Below are 26162 nucleotides of genomic sequence, written 5' to 3'. Positions count from 1 at the left end.
TCCAGCAAACTGAATTGTCGTAACTGAAAGGGCATGATCTTCAGTGATACTGTTGAAAGGAAATAAACTTTCTCTCTTGGCGGGGGGGAGGGGGGAGGTAGATTTAGGATGACTTTTCAATTATTCAACAGTGTTGGGATGAAAATGGGGAATCCAGATGAACACACAAAAAAAATTATTTTCATGTATCTGTCATTGCATTTGTTGCTCATCCTACGTTCTCTTCTTTTTTTCCCCATCTTTTGTGTACAAATCATCATCTGTTGTGAACATACTATTTAACTGGCACCAGAGGTATACTAAGGGAGGAGCGGGTGTTGGGAGCCACCCACCCTTGCAGGACTAAGTATTCTATCAATGACGCTGTTCAGAATTGCATAGTGATAATAAGAAGTAGATAGGTTTTTAGTAAATGATATTATTCATAGGTTTTCTACCATCAAAGCACCCCTCATTGAAGCACCTGAATTAAACTTTCTCCAGCTAACCATTGGCATGTCGCTGACTGGCACTTTGCTAAACACACTGCGTGCATTCATTAACTCGTTTAATCTCCACAGCAGCCCAGTGCACGTAGGTGTCATTTCTGTCTCAAACATGAGGAAAGTGGCACAGAGGGGTTCGGTATCTCGCCACAGCTACAGGGGGGGCAGAACCAGGATTAAATACGCTTATTAATATGACTTTTTCATGCATTTTCTATCTTTCTTAGGCTCCAGAGTCCACCAAGTTTCACCCCAGGTGGAATTAGCATACCCTGCGTAGCACAGTAGGACTAGCAGCTCTGACACAAAACTCACATGGACTGGACTCCAGTCTCCAAGAGCTCAAAGCTGCAGGGACCCCTGGGGAGGGGGTGCAGTTGCAAGATCAGTGATAGAAGAGCTGAAATGCACATTTAAATCTTTTAGGTGTTTCTCATCTTTGGAGCCACTGATCGAGGGAGATAACCTCGTGGCTAGGTCAGCGTTGGGAAGGAGGAAGTGCCAGCAGCTAGTAAGTCAAGAAATAGAGTTAAGAGGCAGGCTTGGGGAGGGACTGAGGGTTCCAGAGACCTAGGCCCACATTTTAAGGACAGGAAAATCCCACCAGAATCGGCATAGGATGATGGTGCTTGAGTTAGTCTTTGTTCAGAAAGTAGTGAAAGCTGCAGAAGGCTGTTTTCCCTGCTGCTGTTACTAATAATCACTAACATTTATTAAGCTCTGACTCTGGTAGGCCCCGTTCTAAACACCCTGATTTATAAACATGAAAAAATCTGAACCAGGAGGTTAGAGTACCCTGAGCAAAGAACCCTCTGCAAGGACACAGCCAAGCAGGACTCAGACTGCTGCTGAGCCTGTCCTCCATCACTGCCAGCCACTACTCCGCAGGAACTCACCTGTGCCGAAATTTCTATCCGCCCCCCACACCTTGGTCTTCCAACAAAAGCCCACTACATTTTTTTCCCCAATGTTCAGTATTGTTTTACCTCAAAGTAAGAAGCTGACATATTTTGTTCTCACCCTGTCGCAGCAGATAGCAGTTACAGATTGAATTCTTCTCTCTGCTCTGAGCTTAGAGAGCTAAGAAAATTAGCAGTGAATGAGGTCATAAAGGATGGAGACAGCACAGCACTGCTAAACCTGGGGGAGTGTCTGAAGCATTCCTCCTCCTCCTCCTCAGCCTCTCCCACTTGAAACTCGGGCTTGTCAGCAGACTCGACAACCTGAATGTCCACAGGGGCCAAGCGACCTCACCGAAGGGGAAAGGCGGTGGGCGGCGGGCGCCTTGTCTCCATGTGCAGGAGGGCAGCAGCTCTGAGCTGCAGCAGCTGGTTGCTGATGGCACATAGATCCAGTGTCATGTGGTCTTGTGACTTTTAAGAAGTTAGAAATCCCTTTTTATGTGAAGATGTCGGATTTTCTTCCTTCGATGTTGGCACTTATTTCAGTTTTTAAAGCCAAATGAGGACCATGTAGAACTCCCAGATCTCCCCATTCATGGACACCCCCATCTTTGTCCCTCCTGGTCCACGGTCAGGTCCTGCCAGACGGGTCCCAGGCATGCCTCTTTCTTCCTTCCCGTTGGTACCATCTTACCTTATGTCCCCTCTGCCTGTATCTCTTCTGCGTTCCCGTGCATGGCTACTCGGCCTACTGCTTCTCCTCCTCACACATCCTTCACGGGCAGTCGGACCCTTAGGTAAAAGCTGTCTGTGATTCCAGCCCTGCACACGCTTCTGTCGCCCACTGAACTAAGCGGTTCATTGGGGCCATTCAAGGCCTTCCATTCAAGGACACTGATCCACCTCATTGGCTTATCTGACCCTTTATTATATTTTTTTAATTGAGATATTATCGAGACATGCCATCGTGTGAGCTAAAGGTGTACAGCATGTTGATTTGATACACGTCCATAATAGAGTAATTACTATACCATTAGCTTGTACCTCTCCTACCTCACACAATTACAATTTTCTTTTTGTGGTGAGAACATTGAAGGTCTGATTTCTTCGTGACTTTCAAGTATGTAATACAAGACTGCTAACTGTGGTCGCCATGCAGTACATGAGCGCCCCAGAACTTACTCATCTTATGTAACTGGAATGTTGTGTCTTTTGATACCTCCCCCTTCCCCTTGCCCTGGCCCCAAGCCCCTGCTCTGTTTGCATAGGTTTGGCTTTTTTTAGATTCCACATAGACCTGACATCATGCAGTGTATTTCTTTCTCTGTCTGACTTAACTCTTAATGCCCTCAAGGTCCACCACGTTGTTCAAGATGGCAAGATTTTCCTCTTTCTCCTCGAGTAAAAAATATCCCGTTCTATGTATAGACCACATTTTCTTTATCCATTTATCTGTTGACACTTAGGTTCCTTCCATATCTTGAGTATTTGTGAATAATGATGCCGTGACAGTGCGGGTGCAGATTACCCTTTGAGATCCTGATTTTGTTTCCTCTGGCTGTATACCCAGAAGTGAGATTGCTGGACAATGTGGTATTTTGAATTTTTTGAGGAACCTCCATACTCTTTCCCATAGCATGGAAATGCACCGACTTACATTCCCACCATCCCTGCTCAAGGGTTCCCTTTGCTCCACGCTCTTGCCAGAACGTGTCATCTCTTGCCTTTCCGATGATATCCATTCTGACTGGTGTGACGTGATATCTCGTTGTGGTTTTGCTTTGCAGTTCCCTGATCATTAGTGATGTAATGTATCTTTTTTTTTTTTTTGTAATGTATCTTTTCACGGACACGTTGGCTATTTGTATGCCGTCTTCAGAATCGGACCCTTTTAAAATAGATTTCTCCACTCCAATAGAATATGATGTTTCTTCTTTACATGTCCTCTGTTTTTCTACTGTCCAGTCTCTGTTCACGCTGCAGCTGTCATCTAATGATAAACAAGCATACCCCACACGCATTGTGCCTACCAACATGGCAGTTGCCATGCAAAATGTTAGTCCAGTACTGATCAAAACAGACATGGTTTCTGCCGTTTTGGATCTACAGAAAAAGCCCCTGTTAAAATTCTCTAAGAACCCCTCAAATGCAGGCTTCTCTCATCCCTCCAGATACGATTTGTCCCTCTAATGGGCATCAGTAGACTGCTTATGTGTCCACCTGACTATAGGTCAAGGCGGTGCGGGGAGTATTTGAGCTTTGGCCGAGGCCCACGCACACAGGGTGAGCTCCTTGTAGGCTAGTGCTGTACCTTATTCTTCTAGTTTGCCTTGTACACTGATAGCTAATAAGTATTGGTTGACGTGTGGGTGAATCTCCTGTTAGAGGAAATCGCGCAGGCAAAGGCAGAGGGAATGCCCGTCATGTGTCCTCTTCGGGTGTCCACAAGTAGAAGAAGCTCTTAGAGTGAATGTAGAAGGAGGTAAGATGAGAGAGTGCAAAAGTTGATGGTGGAGAAGGTGACGATAGGGCATACAGATAGAGTGGTTCAGAGTTTTAAAAAACGAAGGTTTTGGACAGACTGAGCCTAAAAAAAGAAAATCCCCATTGTAACTATCCTCTTGTGTAGGAAGTGGTATATCCACCTTGAGTGGGAACAGAATTTTATTCTCTATTCAGCTCAGTAATTTATAATTATCAAATACCTTTTTTCTTTTTAATAATAAAAGTAAGACGCAAATGCAGATTCATCTGCTAAGATCTTTTTTTAAGATCTTATTTACTTATTTAGAGAGAGAGAGCACACGAACGAGGGGGAGGGGTCTGGGGAGGGGGGAATCAGGTTCCCCGCTGAGCAAGGAGGTCCATCCCAGGACCCTAGGATCATAACCTGAGCCAGACGCAGATGCATAACGGACTGAGCCCCCAGGCGCCCCCCATCTCTAAGACCTTAAATGCAGCAGCCCCAGGAGGGCACCTGAGCATTGCTGCGCGTTCCTCAGTGTGCCTAGTTCTCCGTGCCCAGTCAGCCCTGAGTTCTGCTGAATCTGGTCCCTGTCTCTCATCTCCACCTCCCCTGCTCTTCCCCCTCCACCTGTCATTTCTTGCTCAAGGGACTATGCAGACCTCATCCCTAACCATTCTGATCTCCTCCAGTCCCTCCCTTACTAGGGTCTGCAGCTCCCACTGGGTTCCTTGTGCAATGCAGAGCTGCTCCTGTCATTTCCCTGCCGTTACACACAGGTGGCTGCAGGACAAACAGTACAGTTCTCTGCGCGGATGTCATGAAGCTTGTAATCTGGCCCCGGAGCTTCCCTTGTAGCTGTCTGTCCTCATCTCCTCGAACTCTGTCCATCATGCCCATCGTGTTCTCCCTAGGACCTGCTGCTATTAACTGGTGACTGGTGGAGAGCTCATGGAGAGAACGCCCTGCCTGTTGAGTAGAGTAGATGGGGCCACGCGGCTTCCGGGTAGGGCAGGATAATCTCACGGGAGCCAAAGGGAAGAGTCGTCGATGGCTGTCGGGTCACTTCTGCAGGAAGCACATAACAGGGAATGTTCTTTTGGCCAAGAAGTGATGAGAAAGGGCAGGGAGTAGAGGAGTCAGAGGTCGGGATGAGGCAAAAGGTGTTCTGAGGCTCTTCTGCTGCAGTTTTTAGAATACTGAGGAAATAGGAATCATCTTGCATTTTTATCAAGTAATTAAGTTGATCAAATCCTATTACTATAAGTGAAGGATATACCAATTTGTAAGGAATACATTTATTCCTGGCTTTTAACCTACATTCTCTACAAAAAGAGATGAAACTACTTGAATGAGGCTGGGCAAGGATGCTGAACTTTGACCTTCACTATGCACAGAACACATATTTGCTCGTCTGTGTGACGGCAGAAGAAAGCAAGCGGAGAGAGTCATGAGAATGAATAAAAGAAATACACGAACAAAATATATAAAAAGGAAGAGTAATAGATGTGTTTTAAATAATTAGCTTTAAGGGGAGGCCTGGGTGGTGCATTCGGTTAAGCATCTGCCTCTTGATTTGGCTCAGGTCACGACCTCAAGGTTGTGAGCTGGAGCCCCGCATCGGGGGCTCCGTGCTGGCCATGGAACCTGCTGAAGATTCTTTCTCCCCCTCGTTCTGCTCCTCCCCCTGTGCTTTCACTCTCTATTGCTCACTCTCTCAAAAAAGAAGAAGAAAAAAAAGAACCTAAAACTTCTATAGAGATTAAAATGGTTCCCACAAAGAAAGGAATATGGAACAGAAAAGCACATTTAAAATAAAACACCTAGCACTGACGTAACCACGGGTTATTTTGTGCTTATTTTAAAATAACATCGTCCTAAAAAATAAAATTAAGAAAAATAACATCTTCCTTTTCGTCTTGCCTTTTGTGAGAGGTCGTCACAGCCCATGGGCCCTGTTGTTTGCTAAAGAGGGTGTGAATGTGTATTAGAATTGGGTCGAATTTTTGCCTCCGTGTAAAGTACGTAGTTCGGTCAACAAGACGGATACTTTTAAAAATTACATGTGACAGTAAGTAGTAAAAAAAAAAAAAAAAGTGATTTTGAGCACGAGATTGGTATGTTAAGGTAACACTTTGAATTCTTGAGAGGACTTTCCTTTTGGGAAGTAATAGAGGTAGAATGACCGAAATAACAGTAGGGGAGTGTGGTCATTAGAGTGCACATAACTGAGTTAGCCCCTTGGGCCCTGCATGTCCCGAAGCTCTTCGAAGGCTTGCCCCCTCCTCATCTGGGCTCGGAACCTCCGCCTCGGAGAGCCTCGGGGTAAGTGGACTGTGGGAGACAGGCAGGCTGCTTTCCACCCAAGGCGGGAGGCGGTGGACTTGTGGGCACTTTAGACACAGGCAAGTTTGGATTTAGCTGTGAATGTGATAGCTTAATTATTTTTAGACCAACGAATGTTGCCCTGGAACAGACTCCCCAGAATCTTTAAGACCAGGGTGTCCAGCACTGGGCTGTGGCCCCGAGCCTAGCCCAGGAAGTGTGTGATCACGATCACCAGTGTGCAGCAGAGGAGCCAAGCTGATAAAGCCGGTGAAACTGGAAGGAAAAAAAAAGACAAAAAGAGTAGCTTCATTTCCAAAATAGAGCTGTGAAGTAGCTTAAGGTAAGCGAATGGCGCTGGCCGGCTTTCTGGCAACAGGTTAAAAGAAATCTCCGGCCACAGCTGGGGCGTGGGTCCCGCCGGCCGCCCGCAGGGCCCAGAAGGCCTTCCCCTTCCCCCTCCCCTTCCCCCTCCCCTTCCCCTTCCCCTTCCCCGCCGGCGAGGAGGCTGCGCCCGGGAGGCAGGTGCATGTCACAGGCGCCGGGGCATGGCCTGGGGGGCCGCACCTGCTCCCTGCCCGCTCCCCAGCAGGTAGAAGGGGTCGGTCGGTTCATCGGGTCGTTCAGGGAACTCTCGACCTCCCCTCCTTCCGCCACGAGTGTTTCTGAAGGGACGCCGCGGGCCGCGGGGCTGCGTGGAAGGGGCGGCGCCCGCAGGTGCTGCAGGCCGAGGGGATGCAGGAGGTGCCCACACGGGCGAGGGACCCTCGGAAAGCGCGGCTGCATCGCGTGCAGCCAACCAGGCGCCCGAGTGGAGTCTGTTACTTACCCTGAGTATCTGTGGGAAGCGGAATACTTGGCAAAATGACTCTCGCATATTCTAAATTGATCTCTTTTTCTCAAGGTTGATCTGGCTGGGACTGAGGGATCTTGGAACCTTAAAAATCAGGAGCGATTTTAACTTGTGATCGATTTACTGGCGTGTAGGCCATAGTATAAGCGTCGTAACTGCAGTACGGACGTGTGAGTGCTTAGTGGGTGCTCGGCACTGTTTCAAGTACATTCTGTCCACAGACTTCACGGTCTCCTATGTATACCCGTAATCTTCCATTTTCTTTCCATCTCTCATTTTGGGTCAATATGCAATTTAGTGCCGCCTTCTTCAGGAGGAGGTCCACTAAGGCAAGATTAGAAGTCCCGGGGCACCTGGGTGGCTCGGTCCGTTAAGTATCTGAGTCCTGATTTCAGCCCAGGTCCTGATCTCAGGGTCCCAGCGCGGAGGCCTGTCTCTCACCCACTCACACGGGCACGCACATACCCACTCTGTTTCTTTCAAGTAAATAAATAAATCTTAAAAAAAAAAAAAAAGGAAGGAAGGAAGGAAGAAAGGAAGGAAGGAAGGAAGGAAGGAAGGAAGGATCAAGTTCTAGTCCTTCCTGACAACTGCTGTGAAACCCTAGCCCAACCACCTTAACCTTTCTGAGGTCTGTAAAATGAAAGGCTGGATCTGCTTATCTCTCTGAGGTCCTACAATTTTATTAATTATTTCACATAGGTGTCATTTAAAGATCATTTAAGGGGATTCCTGGGTGGCTCAGTGGTTTAGCACCTGCCTTCAGCCCAGGGTGCGATCCTGGAGTCCCAGGATCGAGTCCCACGTCGGGCTCCTGGTGCATGGAGCCTGCTTCTCCCTCCTGTGTCTCGGCCTCTCTCTCTCTCTATGTCTATCATAAATAAATAAATAAATCTTAAAAAAAAAAATAAAGGTCATTTAAGGGTTTTTGACCTTTTGTATGAGGAAGTATACATCCGTAAAATACATACTACCTATATTTATAGGTCAATGAATTTTATTTGTAGGTCATATGTATTTGAGACAGAGGGCACACGGAAGAGCACAAGGGGGGGAGAGGGAGAAGCAGACTCCCCGCTGAGCAGGGAGCCCAAGGCGGAGGCTTGATCGAGGACCCCAGGACCGTGATGACCTGAGCTGAAGGCAGACGCTTAACCCAATGAGCCACCCAGGCGCCCCCCCCCACCCCCCAGAGGGAATAATTTTAAATAACCACTTAGGCACCAGCCAGGCCAAGAGAGCGCTTGTTTCTGGCTTCCAGGATGTGGCGGTGTGCCCCATTCCAGTTCACAAACCCTTCTAGAGGTAAACCATTAGTCCATCTTTGGTGAGAATCATTATTTTGCTTCTCTCTATCATTTTACTACCGTTCAATCCCTTTCCTCCCTTGTGGATCTCTATATACTTCGTAGTGCCCGTATTTGAACTTCACGTGGCGAGATCCTGGACGCTTCTGTGATTTGCTTCTTACTCTGTTGTTTGGGACAGCCTTCCATGTGGTCACTGTCCTGCCCATCCTATGAATATGCTCCTGTTTATTCTGTTGATGGGAATCGGGGTTGGTCCTAATTGGGATCTGCTGTGCCACCAGCATTGGATCACTGTATGTGTGTACTTTCGACTGTATCAAACAACGCCAGACTCTTTTCCGGAGTCCTCACACTCTGCCAGCAAGTTAAGAGCATTCTGATCATGTCACAACTTTGCCAACACATTGTATCTTCGGACTTCGATTTTTAACCAGCTCATAAAGGCTTTTTTTTTTTTCCCCGTAAAAACTGTGATCCCTAAATTTTGTTTCTGACCACAGCTTGTCTGATCCCAGTGAAACAGTCCCCTGTTAACAAGAAAGTCATCGTCATCTTAGAGAATTTGGAAAAATCTTCGTTGTCGGAGTTACTGGGAGACTTCCTGGCACCTCTGGAAAATCGCAGCACTGAAAGCCCCTGGACCTTTCAAAAAGGTAAAGATAGTGCCAAGACCGTGCCCCTGAAGCCAGCTTCTGTGGGATTATCCTAATCCTCCTGTTGCCCAGGGGAGGAGTTGTGCTTCGTATTCTTCTTTCTTAGGCTTCTTTTACTTTGTGTTTGTGTCTTCACATGGCTGGCTGAGGTCGGGCCGTGGCTTTTGGTTTGTTTTAGGAAATGGAACGTCTGAATGCTACTACTTTCATGAAAACTGCTTTCTCATGGGAACCATTGCCAAGGCCTGTCTCCAGGGCTCTGACTTGCCGGTGCAGCAGCATTTCCGCTGGGTTCAGCTGCGGTGGGACGGCGAGCCCATGCAGGGACTGCTACAGAGGTTCCTACGAAGGAAAGTAGTGAATAAGGTAAAACTGCAGCCGCAGCCTCTGCCAGGAGAAAGGGGCATCAGTGTCAGGGGGCCGGGCTGGGGTTCTGCTACTTAGTGACCGCATGGCCTTGGGCAGGGAATATTCTTAGATAGCCAAGGGTTAAGTAAGATAATACATATAAAACCCAGAACAGTTTCTGGACTATGTTAACTATAAAGGAGAAAAAGAGAAAAGCAAATAGGTTTTACAAGTGTTGTTATTAGCCGTCCTCAAGGAGTCTCTCCAAGTTCTGAATGCTATAGGAGGCTCTCTTAGAAAACGAACCACTTGTTTTAAGAATAGCTGCTGCTTCCTTGGAGCCTTCGAAACATTCTCCATCCACTCAAGCCAGTTTCAATGTAGGACTCTTACACTGTGCTAGAGCAAGTATTTAAAGGGCACGTGGAAGATTAAAATGCTCTCGTTTTTGACACGCTTTGAAGAGTAATTATGACTTCTGGCGATTTTTCTGGAATAAAGTATTCTGTAGTCTCCCCCCAAAAAATACCAGAATTAATGTCGACCAAATCTCGTGCATTGCTATTTAATTTTCTTGAGTCGAGCTAGTATCTGAGTGTCAAGATGGATTTGAAACACTAGAGCTTGAGTTAGTAAGACTTTGTCCCTTTATCCAGCACAACCGGCCACAGTTGGAGGGCGGCATCTATCACGATATTTTAAGCTATAAATAATAACACAACACCCACGGTGCTGCCTACTTCACAAAGAGAGGCGTTTTTTTCCCCCTCACATACCGATGTCTTGTGGTAGGTGTTGCTGACATCTGTTCACTGCCATGATGTCAGGTCCCAGTTCTGGGGGAGTCTCTGGAGCTCCCCTCACGATGGCAGGATGTGTGCAGGGCTTCAGGCGCCACACCCTGACTCAAGCATGTTCAAAGGCGGGAACCTGGATGCTATTACAGGGGGAAAGAGGGCTGTGGCCGTCTCTGTCTGAGAGTCCATTGGTCATAAATACACGCTTTAGGCCAAAGCTAGGCCATCGTATGACACCAACCAGTGGGAAGAAAGGTGAGGTAATGACAGTCACGGGTGTGTAGCTTTGCAAATTACTGATGTCTCCATTAATTTTATCATTAATATTTAAATCTCTTTGCCAAAAAAATTCACATAAATATCACAAAAGATGAACTTTATTTTTTTTTAAAGAGCAGTTTTAGGTTACATTAAAATCAAGAGGAAGGTACCCAGATTTTCCCAACACCTCTTGCTTCCATACATGCATAGTCTCCCATGTTATCAACATCACACACCAGAATGGTCCTTTTATTTTGTTTTATATTTAAATATATTTTATATTTTATTTTATATTTATTTTATATTTTACCAAGGATGAACCTACATTGATAAATCGTAATCAGCCAAAGTCCATAGTTTAAGGGAAAAATATGGACTGCCTCATGAATTTGCATGTCATCCTTGCACAGGGGCCGTGCTGATCTCTGCAAAGTCCCAGTTTTATTCTGTAGATGTGGCACTATTGCAGGTAAAATGCACCTCCCCCCACACACACCCCGCTCACTGGCACACATACACGTACTTTATAATGGATTTATTTTACCTTTTTTTTAAAAAAGGAGCTCCAAGCTTCAAACTGTGCTCTTTTCTCCACTGTGTTTGAGAATGGGAATGTGGGGTGTGCTGTGAAGAATAGGACGGGGGGAGGGATGGTGCCTTTCACTTACCAAGAGCCCCTTCAACTAGGGTAATAAAACAGATTCCTTGGGCACGTGTGCAATGGAATGAATGACTCCTGCAAAACCTCCAACGTCTTACAGCTGCGGAGCAGGCCCAGATCTTAGGGGGCACTTAGACCTGTGCTGGCACTTGATCACAATTTCTTCCTCCAGTTCCTGAAAGGAGTGCAAGTCAAGAGGCCTTTCAGGACAACACCGGGCCTCCTACTAGTATTTAAAAAAACAGTGATTATAATTGTATGAATAAGCAAATATTCAACTATCGTTAATTATAGTACATGATCTCATTCTTACCGGGAGAGTATCAGAGAGAGAAATACAGTCCGTCCTCTTTCGAACGGCAGGGAACTTGTAAGAGATCCCAGAGCCTCACATAACCCAGGAATATTGTTTCAGCAGAGCTGCTGGGATCGCTGAACCACTCTTTTATTTTGATTTGGCCAAATTATATCCATTCAAGTAGGACATACCCATAGAAACGATCTATGGGTAGCACCCATAGTGCTAATCTCATAATTACTTGGTAAAACAAAGACTTCTATGAATCCCTTTCTTGTAAGACACTGAGTTAGCTGCTGTGGCTGTCTTCTGAATAATTGAAGGATGTTTGTCCTGATACTAAAGAAATCTTTGTCCTTTTGTGAACCCTCTGTACTAGAAAAAAAAAGACTTGATTTTGTAGAGTATAATTCTAAAAGGAATTGCTGCCATCAAACCATGTACGTTACGTACTATCTTGAAAATTTTCAATTTCTTTATGCCATCGGAACTCTGTACATTTCGATAGAGTTAGGGTGTTAGCTGAGACCTTCCTTCTAGGGCAATTAAAATTAATACAAGGTGAACCTGCCACAGAGGCAGGCCCCGTGAGGTACTCTGTGTGCACGTGGATCATAATTTCTTCCAGAACTGATACTTAAGAATTTGTGTAAGGTTTCTTAGTCTTCTTACTGCTCTTAATATTTCATTTTGCATAGTAGCCTGCAGATCTGTAGCTCACGGAACGCACATAATAGTGTATATTAGCTTTCCCTCCCTGAGCCACAAGTAGATCAGATCCAGCTTCCATTTTTGTTGTACCGTTTCCAATGTCTATATTTTTTTATTTTCGAACTATTAAAAACAAAGGGAAAAAGCAGCAGCACTGTTCTAAGCCAAACCCCACGTTGGGCCTCTCTGTCTCTGTAGTTCAGGGGTCAGGTGCCCTCGGCCTGTGATCCCGTGTGCAAGACCGTCGACTGGGCCCTGGCCGTCTGGCGCCAGCTGAACTCCTGCCTGGCCCGCCTGGGCACACCTGAAGCACTTCTTGGACCAAAGTATTTCCTGTCTTGTCCTGTAGTCCCAGGACATGCCCAAGCAACAGTGAAGTAAGTGTCATCTCTCCTTATTTACCTATTTAAAATAGAGCCAATTTGGAATGTGTGAGAGCAAGGGGCGCCTCATGTCCTATCAGGGGACGACCATGACTTGTCTGTTGTGTAGCTCCTAAGGAAGCTTTTTTTTACTGAGAAATAGTAAGTAGCAGTTTCCTTCTGGTACGAAAGTCTCTTCGGGGCACCTGGGTGGCTCAGTGGTTGAGCGTCTGCCTTGGGCTCAGGTCGTGATCCTTGGGTCCTGGGATCGAGTCCTGCATCAGGCCCCCTGCATGGAGCCTGCTTCTCCCTCTATATCTCTGCCCCTCTCTGTGTGTCTTTCATGAATAAATATAAAAATATTTTATAAAAGTGTTTTTATAAAATATAAAATTGTTAAGAAAGTCCCCTCGGGGTCCTGTTGAACATGCAGTGCAGTGTCTCCTGGGAGAGGCCTACATGAGCCATTCATCAAGGATCCCGTAACCGAAAATAAAAGCTTCCTCCTTGGGACCCCTGGGTGGCTCAGTCGGTTAAGCACCCGACTCTTGATTTCAGCTCAGGTCATGATCTCAGGGTCTTGGGATTGAGCCCCACATGCTGGGCATGGAGCCTACTTAAGATTCTCTCCCTGTGCCCTTTCCCCCTGTGCTTGCTCTCCCCCTAACTCTCAAAAAAAAAAAAAATTCTTCCTTTATTAACGAGACTCAAATACTCACTGTTTTCCTTTGTTACAGCTTATGAGAATAGACATATTAACAATAAAGTTAACGCAATAGAAAATCGAGAGGAAAAATTGTGTCGCAACCCAGCTTAGTAAGGTTCTGTGATTAGCTGTTCGCGTGGATCCTGTACTTTGTGGCATCCGGGGCAGAAATGAATTTTGGAAAGCAGGGGATGCAAATAACCTGTCTTCGCTATTGTCACTGTCCATTTCATAACCGCTGATTGCGGAAAAAGAGGAATTCTGGTCTAACACATTTATTCATACGATCACCTCTTTCTTCATCGGTATTATAACTAAACGTAAGCCTTTTTCGCAGCTGGAGTCTCGAGATTCTTAGGAGCTAATTTGGGCCTTTCCTAACTGGAGCAGAGCCCCGGGCAACAGCTGGCGAGGCTCTGCCCCGAGCCGTTTACCCTCCTTGCAAGCTAAGCAGTTGGGCTGCAGAGGGGCGCAACCCTGGGTGAGAGGCCCAGGGCTTCATCACTCCGTGTGCAGCCCCGGCCTGTGCCCCACCTGTGCACAGGTTGGCCTGGCGTCCCCGTCCCAGGTCCCTGGGGGTGATGCACAGTGGCCCCTGGATGCCAAGCTCCTGGAGGAGGCTGCCAGCAAGTGTGCCCACCCTTTGCCCTGGAAGGTAACAACACTTTTATTATCCCAGTAAGGAAACAGATCTGCCTCCTGCTCCAGAAGGAGACGCTGGCTCTCATTCTCTTCCAAGGCTGTTTGCCATATGCACGCTCACCTTGAAAAGACAATCTGGAACGGAAGTGGACGCTAGATGTGTGCAAGCGCCGAGGGAGATTATCTCCCAACAGCCACGTTAAGGAAGCACTGTTTTGTTTTGTTTTTAAACCAAAGCTTATCATCTTCACCCCTTTAGCACCTTTAGGAGGACCTGTGCAAGTCCGACTCCTGGTACAGAACACCAGGTTGTTGTCTGTAATCTCCTATGATAGAGTTTTTTTCTCTTGAATTATGTATCATTAGACATTAACAGAGAAGCTTACGAAAGACCCATGCCTGATACCTGGGTAAAAGCTTTAAGAGTCTCGAAAGGCTCATGCCGACATCTAAGAGCTTTGGAAACTGTCATACCCACAGATGGGGTTTAGGTTTCTACAGCCTTGAATCAAGTGGTGTTTTTTTTTTGTTTTTTTGGGGTTTATTTGTTTTTTTTTTTTTAATGTCTCAACAAAGTGTAATCTTTTTTGAAAGAGTTTTAATTGCTATCGGATGCCCCAAACTTGGGTAGTCTCAGTGCCACAGCTGTCACTGCAAAGGGGCACATGAGGAGACGGCTGGTGACCGGTCCCCGCTCTGCAGAGCTGAGCCCGCCCACGTGCAGACACCGAGCCTTAGCCGTGGGGTGGATGGACAGGTCAAGTTTGCCACCGATTATAAGATCCATCCCAATCTCAGAAATATTCAAATATGTGTATCTTATTAAGGTCCTATGGCAGATAAGTTTAAGCTATTTAGATATAGATCCCCAGGAAATCATTTTTCTGGACTTTTGCCTGTAACTTCACTTTCCTTTCCATGTATTTCATGTATGGCGTTGATACATAAAAAAGCATTGATTAAGCATTGATTAAGTGTTTAAAAAAAAAAAAAGCATTAAGTGTTGATTCCTGCTCCCGATGATCTTACAAGGTGAAAGAGCTACAGAAATCGTTTTCATTTGCAAAACATTGTATTTTTGAGGCAAAGCCAAACATCTTTGACATGGGATGATTCCATGTGTCTCAAAATGACCTAGGAGTGTAGAGACACGAACGCTTTCTCCACGGTCTCCAGATCCACCCAGTGTGGTGTGTGTGCTGTGGTGTGATTTGTGTCCTAACCGCGAACCGCCCTTCTCTTTGCAAGGTGGATGGCTAAGCTGTGGAACGCCATCATCGCGCCCAGGGTTCAAGAAGCAATATTGTCAAGAGCCTCTGTGAAAAGACCTCCCGGCCTGGGGGTGACAGCTGCTAAGAGCCACCCCAGCCAAGGACAGCAGGCCGTGGTCAAAGCTGCGCTCAGCATCTTGCTCAATAAAGCCGTGCTGCACGGCTGTCCCCTGCAGACCCCAGGTAGGCGGGCTGCTGCCGGGCTGCGTGGGGCTCCGCATCCGAAGGGGGAGCCTCTTTGTCTCTTCGTGAGCAAAGAAATAGTCTCCGCCCTAAGGTACAGGTCACACCGTTGCCCCGGAGCACCCTCGTATTAGCCATCGGCTCGGTAATCCCGGATCTCCACGTACAGCTCGCTGGGTCACAGCACCCCTGCTGGGGAACTCGGCACAGCCGTGACTTTCGGAGAGTGTTTCTTGGAGAATTGCAATGCTTGCATTTTGTTTGACGATGAAACTGCACGATCGCTGCCCCCCCCCTTATTTATTTATTTTTTTTGGCAAACCACGATTTGTGTTGTTTCAGAGCTGGACCAGCATACAGCTGATTTCAAAGGAGGAGGTTTCCCTTTATCTATAGTCTCAAGTTACAACAGTTGTAGCAGAAAGAAAGAGAGTGGTGCCTGGAGAAGAGTGAGCACCAGTCCTCGCAAGAAGTCCGGCCGCTACTCTCCACCCTCCTGGAATAGGCCGGGCCTGAGCGAGGGAGGTAAGTGAGGCCGCCGTGCCGGCTGGAGGACCGCGGGCGCTCCTCGTCTGCTTGCCAAAGGCAAATGTGTTTTGTTTTTTTCCACTGTGCATTCGACAAAATTGAGTCTTTCAATTCATATTTTAATGGAATGACAGGGTGTAGTAGGTACATTTCCAAAAATATTTGGGAGCACCCCGTACGTGGGAAATCACTTATTTGTGGCAGCCACAATTAAGTCTATGTAATGCAACAGTTGTGCTTTGGCATAGTTTCCTCCTTTTAATTTTTTTGAAGTATGTATAGAGATCTATTTGATACCCAGTTTAAGGCCTTTGTGAGTCAATCGTTTTTACACATTTTTTTCATATGTTGTACCATGTGTCAGGTTCTATTTCACACCTTGCCAACTAGAGCAGAAAAAAACCCCTGCCCTCTTAGGGTTTACATTCTCATAAATTATTAAACAGATTCGTGGACCATCCTCTATAAAAAAAAAATATGTAAGTTTTCATTCTAACAAGAATAAACACATTTATCTCTGGTGTTAGACATACACCGTTTGGCTTTGATAATAGGGTAATCAGTAATTATGCAAATTGTCTTACCTAAAGGAAATCCATGTTTGAGTAATTTTGAAAAGATGTTCCAACCTCATAGGCGCATTGTGGTTTTCTCATACATGTAATTAATTTTGGGTCTTCAGGAGCCCCTCCCACCCCCAACAAATTCTGTTATGTAGAATTTCAGGCCAACTTTATAGCAGTAGAGTTGCTATAGAAAGAGACTGTGCCTAAAATCTTGAAAATTTTTTGTTCATTAGTGTGATCTCCTATGTAAAAATCAACAAAATACAGGCTTAATATTAATACATGCTAGAGTTTTATAATTACCCCAAGTGTGTGTCCATAAACTGTGATTTTTTTTTTTTAATGATTGAATGGAAAGTCACTGAAAAAAAAAATGAGTTTTTACACCGTTTTAAGGTGATTGCTATGTATTTATAATATGACATTTCCTAAGAGCTTGCCATTACTTCCCAGAGGTAGAGTGTTTGATTCAGGGAGTAAAGTTATTAGAGGTCAGCCCCCTACTGTGGTGTAGAGACTCCCGAAGTGACCTCAGCAGCGAGGGTTATACCTTCCACCTGTTTATCCCTATATGTAATGCCAGGGAACTCTAAGAGGAAGATTATCCTCTCCATTTCCAGGGAACAAAACAGGGTCAGAAACTCTTGGCTGGCTGTCCCTGTCACCTCTCTTAGAAACATGGGGAGCTGCAGTCCATCGTTTTGTCCCTTGCGAGGCCAGCGGTGTCTTCCTCTCTCCGTGCTATTCTAATCCCATGGGCAGGGAGTAATACCTAAGCCCTCAGATAGCAAGCACCCACCCAGGCTCCCCACTATCATTTCCAAGTTTATTACAATTTCTGTAGGGTTTAAGACGAGCCTCTTGCTTGAGCCAAGTAAGTAACGTCAACAATAAGCATCGTCAGTGCCTACTTGAGAGTTGACGAACAAAAATCAATCAAATGAATGTGACTTTAAAGCAACATTAAGTCAAACCCAGAATATTATGTAAAATGGTAAAAGAATCAAATATAAAGTCATTTATAATTTTATAGTTTTAGAACTACTTGGTATATCAGATACACCCTTTGAAACATGAAGTCCTGTTTGAAAGATTAATAAAATTTTGTGCAACCCAAGATATTTCATTTTTTATAGGTAAGTTTTTTTTCCCCAAAAAAATTCGATTTGATATTACAATGTTTGCATAGATGTTGGGGTTTTTGTTTTGTTTTGACACCACTGTTTATCAAAATAGAAACCACTTTGCATTCTACACAGAGAATCACAGGGTGATCATAAATTTTGGTAAAGACACAGCCTCTTTTTCTCCCAACCTGAAACAGAAAAGCCATGATGTCAAGTCAGGCTTCAGGAGTCAGGGACCAAGCCCAGGCACCCGTATTGTAATTAGGGAAATCCGCTAGTCACCCTTTCTGATAATGACGACAGAAATATGGGCAAAGAAACTATATAGAGATTGTCTATGAGGATGTATGAAATTCAATTTACTTGTCATTTTTTATTCTATTTTTATTTTCAACTTTTCAAAATCATTTTTTAGAGGTAATCTGTGCTAGCGATGTTCATTGATAAAAGCAGCGCCTGTGCAGGAAGCTACATCCACAGCCGCTGTCCTGAGGAGAAACACTCCTCAAGAGATGGATTCGGTCCAAAAACAAGATCAAAGTACAGAGTTCAGGATGCACAGGGACCATGATTCATTCTATTGAAAGTGATTACGCTTTTCTTTACACAGGTATCAAAATTAAAGCTCTGTCTCAGCTGAATTATAACAGGAATGCTTCTCTGTCGAAACAAAAGTAAGTTTCCCTTAAGGCTATCAATATATAGATTTTAAAAATAAAGGTCATTCACATGCCAGCTTTAAACTGAAATCCAGTGAATGTGTAAGGGTAGGACAATTTCCTCTTGTACGTTCTTTGGTTGGTCTAATGATCAAATTGACATAAGACAGATGACCAGGGGGACGCCTGGGTGGCTCAGGTCGGGGTCCCGGGATCGAGTCCCGCATCCGGCTCCCCTCAGGGAGCCTGCTTCTCCCTCTGCCTGTGTCTCTGCCTCTCTCATGAATAAATAAAATATTTAAGAAAAAAAATTACAAGAAAAATGAATGTCAGTTCATAGGTCTGGGAGCCCCAAAGATAGGAGACTCGAGGGCAAGTCAGGCAGTCGAGGCGTATAGTGCCCTCCTGAGCGAAGGACCTGGTGCTCCAAGGGGGAGGGGGCGAGTCACAGGACGGTAGCTCTTTCATAAATTCTAAATTCTTTTAGGTACTTAAGGGAGAGGTAAAGGTTTTCCTTGAGTCGGCTGGGGCTTGGTCTTGATGGACGTCAGATCAAAATAATGCATGTGCCAAAGTGACACGTTGGGGAGGCATATTCTCTCCTTCATGTGAAATCTAAAGCTTAATCTAACTTCACATCAAGCCTTTTTTTGCTTTTAGTTTTTGAAAAGGTTAGAAATACTAGCTTCGTTTTTTTGTATACAAACTTGATCATTAATGCATTCGACATAAAGAGATAAAATTCTATATCCGTGGACTTTTAAACGGGCTTTGGATGCCTGGTGTTTTACACTGAAACTTGCTTTTAGGTGCTGTTTTAAATGCTCATTTTGTCATGTTGCTTCTAAGGGAATTGTGTCCACTTACGGATTTTGAGGCACAAGGAGGATTTGGTTAATCGTGGAATAGAAACGTTTGGGCCGTGTATATAAATAACAGCTCCCCACTGTATCCCGATAAATCGTGGGCCCTGTCACTTGACAAGCAGCATTTAGAACCAGGTTCGCCGAGTTGTAAAGAGAGCAGATCCATGAAGGAAGCCTAACGCAGGCTGCTTTCCGCCAGGCGCACCTCTAAACCCATTATATACGCCAGCCTGTGTCATTCCCCCAGGAACGCTGTAAATGCAGATAACCCAGAAAATAAAATATGACCCATGGCCACGTTGCTAGTGAGGAGAAGAGCCCACTTTAAAGTTCCTGTTTGTTCCAGGGTAGCAAGCACACGGCCCCACTCCCCCACAGTGTTTTGTGGCGTGGTTTCATCTAGGCTTGGAGAAGGGGGAAGAGACGGGGACAGCAAGGGGCCTGGATGGTGTAAGGCAGGTAGATTTCTCCATAGGATAAAATCCTGAGTGGGAAGTTAACCAAAATCCTGGAAGAGTGAGCTGTGCCGTGAAATGACATTTCAAACTCTTTTAAAGGGTATTTTTTTTTTTTAAGATTTTATTTATTCATGAGAGACACACAGGCAGAGACACGGGCAGAGGGAGGAGAAGCAGGCTCCCTGCGGGGACCCGATGTGGGACTCGATCCCAGGACCCCGGGGTCACGCCCTGAGCCGAAGGCAGACGCTCCACCACTGAGCCACCCAGGCATCCCTTAAAGGGTATTTAAAAGCCCTTTTCCTTCCCCACACCAAATCCCCCTGCAAAACTAGAGTCTCGCTCCCACCTTAAAAAAAAAAAAAAAAACCCTTTTCTGAACTTTGCATTAGGTCTCTCGAGAATGATCTGTCATTGACCTTGAATTTGGAACAAAGGCTCTCTCTGGGTTCGGACGACGAAGCCGACCTCGTCCAGGAGCTTCAGAGTATGTGCTCCAGCAAATCTGAATCTGACATAAGCAAGGTAAGCGGGACGAAGGGGGAGGTCGTGGATGGGCAGCCCCAACCGAGGAGAGATTTCTTCGGGCCACATCATGACACACCTTCCCTGGGAGAAAACTTCCTGATTGAAGAGGGTGGGTGATGCTCCAACTCACCCCCTCCTTACTGGCCTAGGAGCGCTCTGTTCCACAGCATCTTTCATATACTGAAGGAGTCCTAGTAAGTACGGCCTTTGCTGACTCCTCAGGGACCTCAGGTTAGGATCGCGTGTTGATGGCATTCGCACCAATCACACCAGCACTGTGTCTCCCTTTTTGTTTTCCTAACGTTGCCGGACAAGCGCCCTATCAGTGAGCGCGCTTCACGGCAGGCCTGGGGTACAGAGGGACGGCCACAGCTGTCCTCCGAGGGAGTGTGGCCTACGCAATGCATATAGTTAAGCTGTGAAAATAAACGGAGACCCACGTCCAGAAATCAGTGACCCACGAGCTCAGTGGCAGGGTCCGTAGGCTCGAGCTCAGCCTCTTTGGGCTCTGCTAGCTGCAGCGAATTTGCCCCGACTTCCTTGATAAGTGCCCTTTACTTGAAAGGGAAGATAAGACGGTAGTTATAACGTGCGGTTTCCACCGAAAGACTCAGCTCTGACATCTGAACAGTCCTAATCTCTGGGACAAGAGCGAATCGACAGTCTTATCTAATCTCGCTGGAAATGAGCTGAAAGACTTACTGGAAAAATAAGGTAATACTTAAAATCTTACAATTTTGCCAGGATGGATTTTTTTTTTCCTCCCTTAGGGCTCATCTGATCATCTTTGGAGTGTTTTCAATAGATCCTCCCCCCTTAGAGATTATTTCTCATGCATTTTTCTGGTAGTTTCACGTAAAGGCTTCGAGTCTTTGTTGGGAACAGTACAGGGCTCGAGGGTGTGCTCGTAGAGCTCCCGAGGGTCAGAGGAGACGAGCAACACTTCTGCCGATTTTCTCTAGTGACCTTAAATTGTGTCTTCCAGATCGCTGACTCCAGGGATGATTTAAGGAGGTTTGATAGTTCAGGAAACAGCCCTGCCTTTTCAGCAACTGTTAACCCAAGAATGCCAGTGTCACCAAAGGTAAGCGCCCATTTTCCCTGCAAAAATGAGACCAAAAAAAAAAAAAAAAAAAAAAGATCGCTGTGGAATTCACTTTCCAGATCTTCTTTCGGTATGAATCACAAAATTATTTTTCAACCACAGCTGTAAGAAGAGGAGTGTGTTCAGTAGTTAACGAGGGTTAGAAAGATCACCGTTTAGATAACAGCTTGGAAGAGTGACTTAGAAACGCGCGTTGTGTGCCAAAACTAGATCAGATGTAACTTCCGTCTCGGTTGTTCTATTTTAAAAAGTATTCACTTGAGAACCTTTAAGATTTCCTGCATTTTAGAATTCCAACAGGCTGAATAATGTAAAGATGTATCATGGCAGGGGAAAAAAAAAAAAAAAAAGTCCTTTTTAGTCGTTTCTTAACTTGCCCCAACACGCAGTGGTTTCCGGGAGATGCTTTCCTTCTAAAACAAGTGAAAATGGCAAGTACAGGAGCCAGGATTCCAATAGACTCCGTTAACCTCTCAAAATAACTTCTATGATCGGTTAATAAATGCCGAGAGATGGCCCCGCGTGGTACCCCTGGCTGAGCAGAAACAGTAAAGCTCTTCCCCACCCCGTGGCTGTGCTGTGAGGAGGCAGGTTTTTATGGTGAGAGGGGGCTTGCTCACCGAGTCCCGCGGAGTGTGGTGCACGGCCGGTTCTCACCCACTCCCGTGGTGGCTGATGAGGACCCGGCGATGGGGGCGGCTTTGCAGAGGGGAGGATCCTAAAGTGAGCACCGTGAGGCTATTAAATATTCGTCATCCGCTCCCCGCAGCCTCTGCTCTCCCACTGCTTCCGCACGTCTCCGTCCTGGTTCGTGTTACATGAGCTCTAGGTCTGGGGGGGGAGGCGGTGGGACGCATCGGCCGGGCTGAGGTCCCAAATAAAGGTCTGCACCCAGGACGATCCGGGAAGAAGAGCGTGAGCCTTCTGGCTCCTGCTCATGCTGATGTCTGCCTCCCGACCCCTTCCGCAGGCGGGAACTGTGTAGACCTAGGGAGGTAACCGGCGAATTCTGCCTGGAATATATTTTCTGGTTGGGCGCTGTCCCTTCCTCCCGAGCTGATTTCTGGGGCCTCCAGGACCGCTCTTTAGGGTTCCTCGTGGAACGGGCAGGCCCCGAAGTGCGGGAAGAACCACGAGCCACTGTTTCTCCACGGGGCCGAGTCTCTCTCCTACATAAAAAAAAGTTGACTGGTTGGTAGTGACCAGCTGCCGTTGTTGAGGTGTCAAGGTTGCGCACCCGTTCCTGGGTCACGGGACCTTCCTGGTTGCCACACCAAGGCTCTGCCCAGAGCCACCGAGGACACTTGGTTGTGGGAGACCTTTCAGCACGTGCATCCTCTTACACCCCCTGGGCTCTTACAGAGACTCATGGGCTTGTCTGAATGTGCGCTTGGAGGGGCATCAGGACAGCTGCCTCCGCCGGCTCTCGCAGCCCTGAACCCCGGGGTGAGCCCCCCCCCCGCAGCAAGGGCTAGCAGGAGCTGATCTCAGAACCTACCAGCAGAGGGCAAAGCAGCACACCTGACGGCCTTCTGGAAGCTTGGCAGGGTCGCTTGTTTTGGATCCTGATAACGTCGGCTAGCATTTCTTGGTTAGATGCCCAGGGTCCTCCGATATCAGGAAGTAATTCTTTTTAAAGTAAGAGCTCTCTGGGTTCGTGGACATCGCTTTTGGACAACGCTTTGTCCCGACGGCACCCCTTAGTGCTGCAGCAGTAAGGGAAGGGAGTGGCGGGTTGGCCTCCTAAATTAAAAGCAAGTACCCCTCTTTAAATCTGATGGGTTTGCCCAGTGGCTCCCCCGAAAGCAAAAAGTCTCATCTTTGCATCATGAAATCCACTGGAGGATTTTGTTGTTCAGCGCCAGTGCCCACATCGTGCTCCCCCTCTGCCTCCCCCACCCCCGAGGTGCTGATATAATTGCTCTGGGGTGCAGCCTGGACCTCCTGGTGACCGGGTGTGCAGCCCATGCTGAGACCCGGTGCTCCGGGGCGGCGTTGGTCCGCAGTGCCCTCCCCCGCCCGCCTCTATTTCTAAACATACCTTAGGAGCGGCTGATACACCTTCTGTAACTTATTTGTACATGTGACCCACTGTCCTCCCCTGTGCTCCCCTCTAGTGTCTTCCTTTGCACCCCCCCCCCGACCCTCGGGTTCCCCAGCTGGACAGCAGGGGCTGCTGTACCCTCCTAGCAGCGAGGCCCATACTGAATGAATGAATCGCCCTCACGTAACAGCATCACCTTAAGAACTTAAAACTCGCTTTTGACGTGCGCCACCCTTCTGCACCAACTAGTGGTTTCCTCTGAGCTTAATACGCGCAGCATCCGTGAGTCGCCCTATTATGTCTAATAGAAGCCCTGGGGTGTAGCCCCGAAAGCACTGAGCACCCTGATTAAACACCCGCGGGCCCGCTGCCTCGGCCCATCCGTGCTGCGCAGGTGGCAGGAACGTCCCTCCGCGGCCCCTGCACCCCAAGCTGCTTGTCCCCTCGTCTCCGCCCCTGGGGATGCACCCCTGCCCTCGCCTCGGGAGGCCGCCACATGCCCCCTTTCCTCCCTCTGGGCCCCGACACTAACCAAGGCAAACCCTGTGTCTGGATCCCCGCCCCCGGCTCATGGGTGCCGGGCACCACGCAGCTGTCGCCTTCATGGCAGCAGGCGGTTTCCTGTGAAGGTGATGCGTGTGGGTTTCCCGATGTTTTAGACCAAAGTACAAGTCGGGACTGGTCTTACCGGGCGTCCCATTTTGATTCCCCCAGAAAATTCCATGGCCAGCCGAGTCCACACCGTTCCTTGCCTGTTAAATCGTTTTTTCGAGCTGTTTCCTTGGTTACGGGCCTGCTTGGCTGCACTCAGCGAGAGGAGGAGCGAACAGCACCTGCTTGGCAGGGAGGCGGGTGGCGCACCCCTGCTGTTGGGGCTACGGACAGCGCGAGCGAACCGCGTGGGGGGCCCTGTGGTCCCCGCTCAGCTCTTCCACGGTTCCTGCGCGGGTTTGGAGCATTCAGTGTTCAGTTTCTAGGAAAGCAGAAAAGTTAGGGGACACCCAGGCAGAAAAGTCAGGACACCCTAACCCAAGTTAGGGGACAGTGGATTTGGGGAGGAGCTGCCTACAGAGACGGCAGCTTTGCCTAATCCAACGTGGGGGTTTCTCCGGGGCTCGAACCCCAAGAAGGTCCCAGACTCTCGCCCTTGAGTCACGGAGTCTCGTGACACCACGCGGGGCCCGAGTGAAAGTCAGGCGGCAGGTCTGCCGACCGTCACCTGTCACCCGTCCTCTCCGCCGCCTGCTGTTTGCTCTTGCGGGAGAAGCCGGCGCTGCCTGGGTTCCTGGGTTGGGGCTGCCGCCGCGGCCCGGGCCCACTTGTCGCCCCTTCTCTTGCAGGAGCCCAGTCCTCTCAGCAGCCACCAAGCGGCCGAATGCAGCAACAGGCAATCCAAGACGGAGTTGGGTGTTTCGAGAGTTAAATCTTTTCTTCCTGTTCCTAGAAGTAAAGCCACCCAGTGTTCCCCGAACACCAAAAGAAGCAGCAGCAGCAGTAATACAAGGCAAACCGAAATCAACAACAACTCAAAAGAAGAGATTTGAAACTTCCACCAAAAAAACGAACAAGTCGCAAAACCAAACCAACAGGCCTGCCTACAACAGTCTCACGCTTACCTTGTGTAGATTCCACACAGAAACCAAGGACAACAAGCTGTAAATACCTTTAAACGAAGAAACTGTTCTCACTGTAACATAAAGTATGAGTGCGGGACCACTATTCAACTTTTTTTGTAAAGAATGTATTTATAACCGACATTTTGTTGCCTTTTTTTTTTTTTTCCTTTCTTTCCAATTCTGTAGGATTGAACTTCAACAGCCAAGAAGTGATGCCAACTTTTCAAGTAGTTTTATAATAGAAATACTGTAATAGTTTTAATCCACACGTTCAGGGGTATTAGAACGTCGGCGTACTGTACATCTGTACATGTGTATATATGTATATTTAAGAAAGCCCACGAACCATATCCCCGTACACGTTGTCAAATGTACAACATTGGCTTTTAAATAGAGACCATGACTTCATGTTCACTTGAATGACTAGAATGGGGCAATAACCAATCATTTCTAAACAGTTACTTTCCATTAAAAGCCATATTAAGTATTTTGCCTGTTAAATTCTAGTTTTACATCTTAAATCTCTTACTGGTTACATTGCTGATTGGTTGCATCATGTATATTTATGCTTATGAGTTTGCATTATGACTCCTGCAAAATATGAGATTATATAATGCAATAAAAGTGTTATCTTTCTTACAAAAAGTTTTGTACCTAAGTGGATATAACTGCAAATGCTTCAATAAATTAATTTAGAGCTAACTCCCTCTTCTATTTAATTCTAGCAGCACAACTGATAAAAGTGGATAATATTTTCTGGAAGTGTTTCTTCGAAAATGACTAATGAAATTACATATGCAAATTCAAAGTTAAAATGCTTTGACGCCAATAAAATATTGAATTAGTGAAATAATTTGCTGTAGTTTCTCTCTGTAGCTCTTGATACTCTATCCCCGCAACACATTTGTGTTTGATTATAGAAGGTGTTTGCCTCCTGTTCACAGAAGGGCCCACCCTGTCGGCAAGTGTTAAACGTCTCATTTTTATTTAAGTGGAGCTTGAAGAATTAGGTGTTCAGCAAACAAAGCATCTTTTTCTGTCGTAAATACCCCCAAAAAGGTAGGATTTTTATACCAGGAATTATCGACGCCTCTGAGAACATCAGAAGCCCTCCCTTGGCCGGAACACTCTTTTACATGGACGTGCACACATGCGCGGATACTATAGTAAACTTTGCTGCTCGTACAGTGCGGTTAAGGTCGTGCCACCAAGGATGAATCAGAGACGTTTCTAGCAGGGAAGAGCTCGACTCCCACACGCGTCCGCCTCCTGCCTGGGCTTCATCTTGGCGCGTCCTGGGGGTGTCCAGCTCTGAGCTCTGCACAGGTAGGTGTGCGGGGGTGGGGGGGGTGCGCAGATCTACAGCAAGGGACAGAGCTGGGGGGAAGAGGCCAGGGGAACTAGTCTTAGGCCGCAACACAGGACTCCTTAGT

General features: G+C 46.9%; 1 protein-coding gene, 1 long non-coding RNA gene and 1 pseudogene across 3 annotated transcripts in view; 2 read left to right on the top strand and 1 right to left on the bottom strand.

The window, feature by feature from the left end:
- Nucleotides 1-25582, top strand: part of CTTNBP2 (cortactin binding protein 2) — a 71021-nt gene extending 45439 nt beyond the window's left edge. For both annotated transcript variants that reach the window (XM_038557471.1, XM_038557470.1), the window contains exons 12-20: nt 8840-8992; nt 9171-9358; nt 12267-12445; nt 15027-15232; nt 15575-15757; nt 18064-18127; nt 19829-19961; nt 20950-21048; nt 24454-25582. In XM_038557471.1, coding sequence (XP_038413399.1) covers nt 8840-8992; nt 9171-9358; nt 12267-12445; nt 15027-15232; nt 15575-15757; nt 18064-18127; nt 19829-19961; nt 20950-21048; nt 24454-24657 — 1409 coding nt within the window. In that variant the 3' untranslated portion in view covers nt 24658-25582. The remainder of the gene's footprint in view (nt 1-8839; nt 8993-9170; nt 9359-12266; nt 12446-15026; nt 15233-15574; nt 15758-18063; nt 18128-19828; nt 19962-20949; nt 21049-24453) is intronic.
- LOC119876980 lies at nt 65-7371 on the top strand. The gene is made up of 3 exons (XR_005369802.1): nt 65-996; nt 6303-6519; nt 7081-7371. It is a non-coding gene; the product is annotated as an uncharacterized LOC119876980 (long non-coding RNA).
- Nucleotides 10764-10863, bottom strand: LOC119867721 (annotated as a pseudogene).
- Nucleotides 25583-26162: the final 580 nt, after the last annotated feature.

Source organism: Canis lupus, chromosome 14 (genome assembly GCF_011100685.1).
Source record: "Canis lupus familiaris isolate Mischka breed German Shepherd chromosome 14, alternate assembly UU_Cfam_GSD_1.0, whole genome shotgun sequence".
Taxonomy (NCBI): domain Eukaryota; kingdom Metazoa; phylum Chordata; class Mammalia; order Carnivora; family Canidae; genus Canis; species Canis lupus.
This window is presented reverse-complemented; position numbering and strand designations above follow the sequence as displayed.